Raw genomic sequence first — 12,157 nt, forward strand, 5'->3', positions numbered from 1 at the left:
TATAAAAGAGTATATACTTATTGGAGAGTTCCATTACTTTTAAGAATATATGACAAAGAAATAATGGGCTGGAAGAAGTTTCAAGCAGGCTTTTCTCAAATATTTCCTTCTTCGTCGGTGCTCACTGGATAAAAATGCATCTCCTTACCCCCTGGATTCCTTTCAGACATGCCACTGCATACTGAAAGGCCTGATGGAAACTCAGCCAATGCTTCCAACACATCCAGACCCATTCATCTTCCTGCTCCCTACCGCCTTCCTGAAACCTCACCAGCACACTCACACATGCTGCTTGTTGACCTGCAATGTGAGAAAAACCTGCCATGCGGCTGCCTGCCTCCCTGCTGCTCAGGTGGCGGGCAGGTGCTTGGGATGGCAGCTTTCTTCTTAGCACCCGTGGATATCCGGGGATGGCACGTGAGCTTCATGCAACGTGGGGAAGTACAGGAGGCTATGGAAAATGAGTGCAAACTCTGCTCTTTGAAGAGGACAGGCAGTGTGAGAAAGGTGTCAACACCCCAGGCAAGCATTGCGGACCCTCTCACCCTCCCCTGCAAACATACATTGGAGGATGATTTTTGAGCACGAAACTACATCTACGTGCTCTACAACATCCAGGCAGCAGTATGAGGGGCCACTGTCTGCTTCCCCACTCCTTCTGTCCCCTCCTCCCAGGCCTGTAGCACGGGCAAAGCAGCGGGGATGCCAAAGGTTGTGCTGGACATATCCCTGCCACTCTGCCTGCATGGGGTGGCACACTAAGTGTTAAATCAATTCATCTGTCAGCTGGGTGAAAAAAAAAAAACTGTGGATGCATTTCCCAAGTCCTCAGTCAAACAATGATTGGCTGCCAAATTGCCCTGAATAAGCAACCCAAGCAGCGTTGCCTTCTTAATTATAAAAGATTCTTACCAGCTTACCTGAAAGCTTTTGGACTTCCCCCTTGTGTCTTAATTTAATTCTTTAATTATGAAGAATTAAGAGCCAGTATTTTCAATAAATGTTGAGAGGGTTGCTGTTCCCTCACTATGTTATATTACGGATTTAGCTAAGGTGCACTGTGATTGCGGTGAAGTTTTAAACTTCTAGCCAGTATTTCCTTTTCCAGCAGGCGTTCATGTTGCAAGACTCTTTCTAACTTATGTCTCTTTTCATACACAAAACTACAAACTACCTACAAAGATATAAAGTGTGAAATTAAAAAATAATCACCACTTCATGTCAATTGTGTATGCTTTGCATACAAATATAAGAATTCAAATGAGAAAAGAAGTCAGAAAAAACAACATTTAATTATAAAAGAGCTTTTAAATTAAAAAAGATAATGGCACTAAACCAGAAACAATGTTATTTAAGAGATCATAGCCACAGGGTGGTTGTAATTTTATACTGAAACTGTACAGCTGTTCCTATCATCTGCACTTTACTCCTGATTAAAATAACATCTAGAGTTCCAGTAACAAGTAATCTTACACAGAACTATAATGTATTGTGAAAACACACATCATTTTGGTATTACATGACAAAAAAACCTTATATTTATTAAATTAGATTAATAAATATTTACCTAAGCATTGTACTGGTTTTCTACTCTACTCCTTACATTTAAAGAACAGGGAGTGTGGTTTGTTCTACTGACAAAAGTGGTTTGTCTTACAGGGTTTGCCCACAGTGGCACGGCGCTATACCACGCAGGGGTACCCAAGTAGATGGAGCATCATGGGCAGTACAGTCACATTAGAACAATTTCCTATTTTATTCATCCTGCTTCTGAGAACCCTTCAGTGCTTCCTTTCCATATGAAGACAGCCTTTGACTTTAAAAAAGAATAAATACTTAGGTCCCCAAAATTGTTCATATGCTGTGGATTACTAATCAGTAGATGTCTAATTTTTCTATGACCTTTCAGAGTTCTGTTTCACTGCTTATATATAAAAGGGAGAGTTCCAGTGGTTACTTTGAGAACACCACAGTGAAGGCCTGTATCTAAAGCTCAGCAGAAAGACCCTTTATTCCTTTAATCAGCTTTGATCACATTAAAAAAATATAATTCAGTCCTTGATTGTATGTATAATATTCCCTGTGAGGTCAATGTAATTCTGTGTGTGCATTGAAAGAAAATATTTCATTCCAAGAGTATAATTTCACAGTAGTTATTTCAGGTAGTCAGCACGTAGGTGTGAGAACTTAAGCATGGCTGAGCTAGTTTACAAATAAATTGTAAAGTGGTACACAAGACAGTGAGCCCAAAGTGTTGCTGTGGGACTGGGGCTCTGGAGCTACAGTCCACAGCTCTTTGTGCTGCACCAAGCCACATCAGTCTATAATTCATTATCAGTGAATTCCACAGGGAGCTTTCAGTACTACCCTGCAAAGAGAAGGATTTGCCATAGTTCACCATTGGACTATTAATTTTTGAAGTGGTTTAGACAGCATCTATCGGCGTAAGGGAAATCAGAACTTGATTTCTAGCCTCGTCCAGGATAGACCAGACATAAAGCTGATGGTAGAGAATATCCAAAAAGGCTATATGAGCTCTACAGTAGACCTTTACACTTATTTTGAGTGAAAGGTTTGGTGGTTTGCTACCTATGAAATTTAGACCACAGTTTCCCTCCACAGTTACTTTCTTCTTCCTGGAAGTTTTTATCATGCTAGTAATTGGCAGGTTTTGGCAGTTCACAAAATGCAATCTATCAGATGTCCAAAAAAACTGAAACCAGTGTATGAAACATGGCTGCATATCATTGATGAAAAACCTAAAGGTCGTTCTAGTGCATGACAATATTCCAGAAAGGACACTGCCAAGAGTGGTGAGCCTTAGAAATTACTCACCTTGTCACATGCTCCTTTCTTTTTTCTTTTTTTTTTTTTTTTAAATAATCTCAAGAATACAATCAACTGGAATAAGAATAAAAAATATTTAAAAGATCTAGCAAAAAAGCTGCATAGAAAGCATTTTCACAGTTGTTTTTAAACAGTTTTCATCCAACTTTACCTAGAAAGTGAACAAAACTAGGACTTCCAAAGACAAAGTATATTGCATTGCAGTTTTTTCCTGTGAATTTCACACCTACTTGGGAAATTCATATGACTGGGTCTAGGTAATTTTAATACTGTACCATTCAGGAGTGCTGATCTGGATTTGGTTCTCCAGTGTATAAGCACTGTAAAGACCTATATGAACACACAATTCTACACAAACAGATTGTAGATCTCTAATATTAAAGAGGTTAAACATCTGTTTGAAGAATACATTCTTCTGAAACAAGACCTACCAGATGGGAGGTAGATTAGTGCCATTAAAATATTTAAGGTACTTAGTCTCATTTCAAATATGAGTGGGAAAACTGCTATCTCGAAAATTTTGCTGCAAGTAAAACTGAAAATTTACTGCTAATCACTGTTGGGTTTCCATCACTTTTTTTTTTTTTTAAACTGAATAAGATTCTATTGATACATATAACACAATTCAATGTTGAAAGGACGCACTATCCCTTTGAAACATTCATCCTTACAAAATAAGTCCACAGGTGGTTCTTTTGCCATTAGTGGTGAGCTTAGCTCTGCTTAGATTTTATAACCCACTCAGCATTTGGGTTGAGCTGGTAAAGGTCCTTCATGTAGGTATCATCATCAAGGCAGCGTTCTCCTAGAAATAGAAGAGATATGTGGTTACATTGGTACCAAAAAAGAAAGGAAACAACTTTCAAAGTTCCTGTCACCGTTTTATTCCATTTAGGTTTTCAAGACCTCTCTGTGTGGTATTAAATAAAGCACTTGTAATGGTTACTGTCCTAGGAGGGAAAAGCAGTACAGTGTTCTTGGTGCGCTACAGCAATTAATTTATGTCTAGTAGCTATGATGAAAATAGCATATGCTGATCCATCAAGATCTGCCTACTCTTCCCATTCCCCTACAGGCAAACCATTATTTCATGCATTTGCAGCTCTACATCACAACCCGTCTCCTACCCAGCTGTGGAAGTGACTGGGGTAGATGGCTCATGTGCCAGCCAGATGTTTCCAGCACATGTGCTCCTGAAGCAGGAGGCAAGCAGAGGTGCAGCGTTGCAGCTGGGTTTGTCTGCCAGCTCTTTGGACTCCTGGTGCAGAGCAGGCAAGAAGGCAAGACTCCCGGCTCAACCAGGCTCGGTCTCCATCTGCTCCCTCTCCATCCACTCTCCTTGCCAGGTGGCAGACTGTCTTCCCTATAGGATTTTTGTCCCAACCTACACAACCTGTACTGCCCATGCTGCTGAACTCGGCCCTTTCCCACACACAGGGCAGCATGTTCGGGCAGTGAGACCACAGAGACAGTGGTTTGCCATGTCCCTATCCAGTCCTGGTCATGAAGCAATGACAGAAGTCCCATTCAGTGCCCTGGAGCCCTATAGTGTACTGAGTAATTAGAAAATGTCTGGAGACTTCAGCAACTCCATCTGCTAGGGGACAGGATTGCAGCACTGTGCATGTTACAATTATGAGCATAAGTATAAGCATATATCATGAGCCTGTGGAGTCTTCTCACTTTTGGGATCCCTCTACATGAGCCAGTAACATCAGGCAGAGAAAGAGAAATGTCAAAGACCAGGCAGCTGGTTTACTTAAACCTGTATAGCAGATTAAAATCAGGGAGTTTCTCTTATCTCAACTGAGAGTGTTAATAAAGACTAGTATTTATAAGGGCTGATTAAAGTTGAAATTGTCTGGAAGTAAACCATTCAGACAGAGGAAACATCTAAGCTTCCTATCCTATTTCATAACAAAACAAACCAAATCAGCAAATAGCCATGTATTTTCTCTAAGACACATACAATTTCTGTCACATGTTTACAGTGATACTAGGTTGTTCCAGTTTCACTGGAATTCTGTTACAAAAACTTTTTTCTACAATGATTACACCTCTGTACAATAAACAAGATACTTCTCTCCTTTAAAAAATATCTTACATCTGGAATCACAACCTGTTTTAACAGGCATAGCATATGTATGTACTTACTGGATATGCAAGAGAACATATAATACGTTAATCTGGCATCCACATATTTTAGTAACTCCTTTTTTGCCATCAGACTTAGTAAAAACACTAAAATATATCTGTTGTAGGGAACATAGGAAAGTGTTATTTTTAATTTAGTCTAAGTCTTTTGGTTTAGACACATACACACAAAAAATTATTTAAAATAGTGATTAGGTAAAAAGGAAAAAACCTAGAAATAGCAGTTTACATACAGGATTTAAACTTGCAGAGTACAGAAATACTGGGTATTCATGGAATTTTACAACTTTATTTAAAGTTTAACAGGTCACGGTTAATAAGAAAAAAGTAAATGTAAGTCCAATCCAATACTGTTTTCTAGTTCTCTTTTTATTTTTCTCTGATATATAAAAATACTGTGATTAGAAACTGATTCCCAAAAATACTTTTGCATTTGACAAGGAAAATTTCAGAACTGTGTTTAAAATTATCCTTTGGCATTAACCTTGCTGATCTGCTATTTGCTTTAATCAAGAAGGTCTGGAAGACACAGAGCAGGAAAGACTAACCATTGGAAAATTTTATTATTAGGTCATCTTTCTGGTTGAGTGTTTTTTTCCCCAAAGGAACCTGCAAGCAACGCTCAAATGCAGACCGTGAAGGACTGTAAGTTCACTTATTATGCCTCAATACAAAGAGATGAATAAGATGAACTTCAGGCACCTTCCTACCCAACCTTTCTGTGCTTCCTCACTGTACATACATATCAGGAACATCTGTTACAGCTGCCGTCTTCCTCTGGGAAAGATAATAAGATACTACTAATACAATGATCACACCAACATCTCTGCTTCCTTCTCCCCAAGGTTAACTGTCTGCCTTAGTGTCAGGGAGAACTAGGGACATGAATAAAAATGCAACCACAGTGAAGCCCTTGGACAATGTACCACGGAATCCTATTCTAGCAAAAGAAGTTGCTCAGAAGCCATTCTTACCAATATTTCCTCCTATTTCATAAAGAAAGACCTCTTCTCTCTTGAGTGTTTGGAGATTTCCACTGTCAGGAACAAAACACAATAAATAACTATATTGCAAAAGAGCTTGTACATCGGCCACATAGATGTGTCTGGGAGAAATTATGCTAATTAAGATCAGCAGTGTACCTGTCATAAACCCTTCATATTTATGCTCATTTACTGATACAGTAAGTGAACAAGAATACCCCTGCATACTAGTGCAAATGAATAGTCCTGCAAGTGAGCAATACGCTATAGCAAAGGTAAAATAAGATAGATGTAAAGAAACTGTGGGGCTTAGAAAAGAATTCCACTGTTATTAGCAAGTAGCCTGATATTTACCCTCTGGTTATTCTTTCACTGCTGCTGCAAAAATAAGTATTCCCCTCAAACACTTCATATTTCTGAACAAGCCTTATGGTTGGGTGGGAGAAACCACATTTTTACTGGTTTTAATTTTGCTGCAACTAAGAGAAGTAAAAAACAGACGGTGGAAGAATAAAGTCCCTGTATTATAAAGGGATCCTATTATTCTCACTGCTTAATTGTAATAATAAGGCACAGCCAGAAAATAACTTTCTGTCAAAAGTGTAAACCTCTAAAAACAGCATTTAGAAAAAAGCAGCTTCTTAATCTCAACTAGTGTATCATATTATTACTTTAGCATGAATAGTTGTATATGATGGACACATGTGTTAAATATTTTTTTTGCTAAGTCTGAGATATAGATATATATAAAAATATATGTAAAAATGTGATTAAAGCGTCTCCCTTTCTAAATGGATTTGGATGACTCAAATGTAGCCTTCCTTTTAAATCACTGCACATGCACGACATTTGCACATATTTGTCTCCCAATACGTATACTGTTGCTATATGTAAATGTATTTTTTTTAACAAAATATTTTCTTTCTCTTTTCCTCATTCCTTTGTTTCCTAGACTTATTTTCTTGGAGTTTCCTTCTGTCTTGTCCCCAGAAAGTTACAAAACTATTCCAGACCCATCAGATTAAACACCAATTAATTTTTTACTAATGGCACTCATGTATTCCTGAAGGCTTTGTGAGCTTTATTGACATTAGGAGTGGTAAGTTAGTTCCTCAAGCATGGATTCTAATGGCTAAATTCAGCTGAAAAGTTCATGAACTGGACTTAAAGTATTTGAAAACTTTTTTCTTGATATAATATATGAAAAGCCACTCCTCCCGAAACGATAACAAAACAAAAATGTCTTTGTACCTTTTCTGACTGAGAAACCTGGCTACTATATCACCGGCTTTCAGTTCTTCTGTCAGCTGTATTGCCATGGAAACTTTCGAAAGATGAAGTGCTTGCACCCGTATCACTCCCTGAGGAACATCAGCCTGCAGAGCAATAACGGTGTTGGAACAAAGCTTCTAGCAGCTAGCTATGATGAGCTTCTCAAAATACAGTATGGAATAAGTAACTTGGTACAGTGTACTTAACTACTATCTACTACACTTTGCTGCAGAAATATGATAACTACATTATCAGATTAACAGTAATTCAGTAAATTATATCAGACCCAATCTCTTTTTAACAGCAGGGAGAACTTTAGAACAAATGAACATTAGTGTTTAATTATTTTTTAAAGATGTTAAGAACAACAATAACAATTACTGCTATATTAAAAACACACTTTGGTAAGATAAGAACCATATGAGATTGATATGGAAAGGACTTGCTGCAGGCATGAAAGCCAGGTAACCCGCCCTGTACCACCCCCCCGCTAAAATTTCCAGAAGAAACCTTTCCAGTTTCATTTAATCTGAATTTCATGCCAAAAAAGAAATCACAAAGTATTCACAGGTCAGCCTACTATAAGTGATTCCTCTTTTCAAGTATTATTTCCTTTTAAAACAGATACTCACTACTGCAGTTTTTTCTCCCTATTTTTTATTCTCCAGAATATATTCAGCTAGTCAACCTGCAGGTCTGACTAAATAATGGATTTGTATTTTATTTCAACCCCAAAATCCTTGATGATGAATATCAATCATATTAGTTACAGAGAAGGAGGGTTCCAAAGGACAGTTTTTCTGTTCAACTTGCAGTACATGACATTCGAAGTTACAAAAGGCATAATTTATTTGTGAATAAGGTCCTAATTTCTGTTCCTGGAAATCTTGAGGTAATTTTTCTATTCGTATTACATTACCATTTACCCAAATGTACTCATTTTGATAGGAAAAGAAATGTGAGAGTCTCAGTAGTCAAGGTTGATTATGACAGTTCATTCTCTTCTCTTCCCCCCTATTTACTGCAATTGTAAGGCTGAACATTTCTTCTTCCATAATCAATGAACAAATCTGGGCACCTGTGAATCTAGCATAGCTTCTCTGAAACCATCAGAGTTAAACGAATATAGAACAAGCATGAACGTGAGCAGAATCAGAAGCACAGCTTCCTGAGAAAGCTAAAGGCTCGTTACTATACAAATGATGAGCTATGGTAAGTAATTTTAACCAAACAGTCTTTCTATATCCAGTCTTATTATTTATGGATTTAAAAATACTAGACACAATAACTATTTATGTCTAAAGCATTAAGAATCACCAAATTGAGAATTTGCTTCATAGTATCATGGAATCAAAGATTTGTAAGATTGATGTGTTCTCAAAGAGCAACTCCCTACATTTATCCCTAAATTTGTGAAATCTGTTCTTTAAGGCCTCCACCTCTGGAAATAGTGGCTGTAGCCATCTGCTAGGAAGTCAACTCCTGCTTGGAAATCTTTTGCCTCTTTCCCAACTGTTGGGAATCTGGCAGAAGTGATTCAGTGAAAAGGAAAGGAAGCTTTTAAGGATTAAATGGTCATTTACAGATGTCCCTAACTGGTCTTTCATCAATTCAGCACGGTAAATTTAAATTGGTTTTCATCTTTGTACACCATTCTGTATAATTTTGTGGCAGTTGATTTTAATGGAGTTTTTCCAACCTTCAGCTGGATAACGGGTTTTTTCTCTACACAGCAGGCATATGACAAATGATTTAAAAACCTGCCTGCTTTGAGTGTATGAGAGAAAGAACAAGAAATGTCCACAGAGCTGTAACGCTACGGTCACAGATCAAACAGAATAATTACTTTGTTTATTCAGACAGAATCATTATTAGTTCAGCTAATGAATATATTTTGCCACTTTCACCACCTGCATTTACAGAAGAACTCGTGCTCAGCTGCACAGTATGTTCATGGAGCCCAACTACAGAGTGAACAGCTACTGAGTATCCCCTAGCTCATTCACTGTGCAAGTTGGTGGGAAAGAAAACGTGGCCATAAAACCTCAAGGAGCAGAGTCACAGAAGGACCCGTTCTCTGCACAGCACAGTTCAAAACATCCAAGTTAGGGCTCCACATCACAACATATAAGCCAAGTACCTATAAGGTGATTGACAATAAGCTGAAAAGTGGGTCACCTATGTTGATTAGTTTCTGAGTCCTCTCTCCTGCCTCACAGGCTCTCTCAGGATGAGGTTTACAACACTGAAACCTCTGGCTGAGTTAGGTACTTGCACACTTCAAAAACCTGAAGAGAGATACATCTTAGTTGATGGAAAACACTCTGGTCTACAATATTTAGTCTGTAGCAGCACAGCACATCAGCTGTGAGGTACCTATATCTTCTTTCAAACCCTTTCTTTCCAGAGGGACTTGAATCTATATATCCCAAAAGAACCACAGCTGCTTGGTTACAGGATATGGGGTGGGTCTCTTCCAGATTCTCCTTTCCATTTTGCATGACACACTTAAATATTCATCAGGCTAGATGAAGATAGTGAAAATACTGCATAGTCACTTCATTCCTAACGACTCAGATGACAGAATATAATATATACTTATTAAATGTGTGAATGACACCAAGCAGGAATGGGGCATGAGCATTATGAAGAATAAAACTGGAATTCAAAAGGATCTTGCTACATAGGAGACAAAGTCTGAGAGAAATGAGATGCAGTTGTTCTCTGAACGGTGAAGTGATGCACCTAGTTTGGGACAAAAAACTGTAAAACTATATATAGAGAAATGATTTAGCAGGTAGAAATTTTTTTAGTAAAGAATCTGGCACTGCAGCGGATAACAAATTCAGCAAGAGTCAGTAACTTATACTATGAAAATTCAAACAGGTTATGCAAACACCATGGCTATGGGATACAATGGTTATTTTAACCTGATAAGCCCAGTAGCATTGCATTGTACTGCTAACACAACTGATCCTTTTTTTGGAACAATTGCAACATACAGAGGAATACAATGACAGATGGTATAAATCTGGCTAATGCTGGTAGGTAAATTTCCAGTCCTGAGGGCATCTTTCTTTGCCTGGCTAGAGCACTATGCACCCCAACCGCAACATAAAGACTTAATCCCTAACACTGTCTTGGGGCCATAAGTATGCAGAGGTATCTTGAAAAGCAATTAACCCTCACTAACCCTCTAACATTAACCACTTTCAATTAACCCTCATGAGCCCTCTAATATTAACCACTCTCAGCCCTGTACAGAGATCTTGCCCAAAATTTGCAGTAAATGCTATTTAACCTCTGTCTTAAAAGGGGAAATGTGATTGATAGAGAGGCCTCATCAGAGATAAGATGAAATTTTATCCAAATGAGCTGACTGCTATTAAGAATGCAGATACTGAGGTATTTCTGGAGAGTATGGAAACGACTCAAGCTCTGTCCATCTATGTTTAATTACATGGGGTGCCACAGCATGTGAAATAATAACTTATTATTATTTATTATTAGAAAATAGCAACTTTTACTTGGTTTGTATTCAGCTGCGTGCAAGATAGTTAGCTCTCAAAAGTTTCAAATAGTTTTCACTGGAGTGAGAATTCACCACAAGTCTGGGTGCCTCACTCGCCACTGAATAGTGAAATGCAGTTCAGGAACTGCACAGGAAAATCAGCTCAATTTCAAATTAAGGCAGTATAAACTGAAAATTGGAAAAAAAAAAAAAACAAAACCAAAAACACACAACAAATTTTCCTTAAAGAATGAGACAATTTTTTACTTGAAAAAATGCATAAAATTCATTCACAATGAAGCCTTACCAATTTCTGAATATGATTTTAAGAGTAATGGGTTCTCAGGCACCCAAATCACTGAATGCTTCAAATAAGCATGAAGGATTTGTGAAAAATTGTACCATTTAATTTTGAAAAAAATCCCCCACAGAATTCTAGGGCTTAAAGAAAATTACTGAATAGTAACTTTACATTTACATTTGAGTAAGAATGTATTACATGAGACTTCAGCTCTAACTCTCCAGTGGATTAAAAAGGCATATTTTACTCTAAAAGACCAACAGCACTGAACTACAAAAAAATCCAGTACCTGATTTTGCAACAGCATTTTCCTATTTCAGTGTATTTGCTGTTATTTCTATGTTGAACAGGGGATGGCAGCATTAAGTATCATCTTATCATAACTCAACTGAATTGTATTCAAAGAATTCTTTTCTTATTAGACAGTGTAAAACAAATGTCAGTGTTTAATTAGCTTTATTTTAAAATTTTAAGCCCTCATTCTGTGAACAGATTCCTTCATATAGATAGAAATGAAAGTAAGGCAAAGTGATGCCTGGGGAATTAATTAATTTTGGACATTAAGAGATGTGTCAAATATCGCATACAAAATGAGGTAGGAACACTGAAATATAAGTCTCCAGCAGATACTGGATGCAGTTGTCCAAAGGATCCAGCCATTTGCACATTAGAAAAAAAAAAAAAAAAAAAGGAGGCATACTTGCAAGGTCAAACCAGGCAGATTTGAGGGATATTATAGATTATTCTTTTGCCGTATTCTAATTTTTAGCTTAATAGCTTAAAAAAATGCCTTTATTAGAATATGACAACCCTTTTTCGTAACAGTTTGCCATACACATACTTGATAAGAAAAGCGACCATTCAGATCAGTGCATTTTTACAAGCTACCACAAGATGTCTCTAATTCACCAGAATCTTCAATATGACTTCAACCCACAAGGTGGTATTTTCATGCCACCTAAATCTGTATGTATTCATTATGTTATCAGGATACACACACTTGGTGTTACCTGTTAACATATTTAAAATAACTTTGGAATCATTATTTCAAAGGCATTATAATTAACATACCATACTGTATAGACTAAT

The 12,157-nt window shown here is 37.5% G+C and overlaps 1 protein-coding gene across 3 annotated transcripts in view; it reads right to left on the reverse strand.

The window, feature by feature from the left end:
* Window positions 1-1,273: 1,273 nt before the first annotated feature.
* The window catches only part of ARHGAP18 (Rho GTPase activating protein 18), a 96,297-nt gene continuing 85,413 nt past the window's right edge, over window positions 1,274-12,157 (reverse strand). For all 3 annotated transcript variants that reach the window (XM_074862475.1, XM_074862477.1, XM_074862474.1), the window contains exons 13-15: window positions 7,236-7,360; window positions 5,976-6,037; window positions 1,274-3,652 (exon numbers count right to left, since the gene is read on the reverse strand). In XM_074862475.1, coding sequence (XP_074718576.1) covers window positions 3,561-3,652; window positions 5,976-6,037; window positions 7,236-7,360 — 279 coding nt within the window. In that variant the 3' untranslated portion in view covers window positions 1,274-3,560. The remainder of the gene's footprint in view (window positions 3,653-5,975; window positions 6,038-7,235; window positions 7,361-12,157) is intronic.

Source organism: Strix uralensis, chromosome 3 (genome assembly GCF_047716275.1).
Source record: "Strix uralensis isolate ZFMK-TIS-50842 chromosome 3, bStrUra1, whole genome shotgun sequence".
Lineage (NCBI taxonomy): Eukaryota > Metazoa > Chordata > Aves > Strigiformes > Strigidae > Strix > Strix uralensis.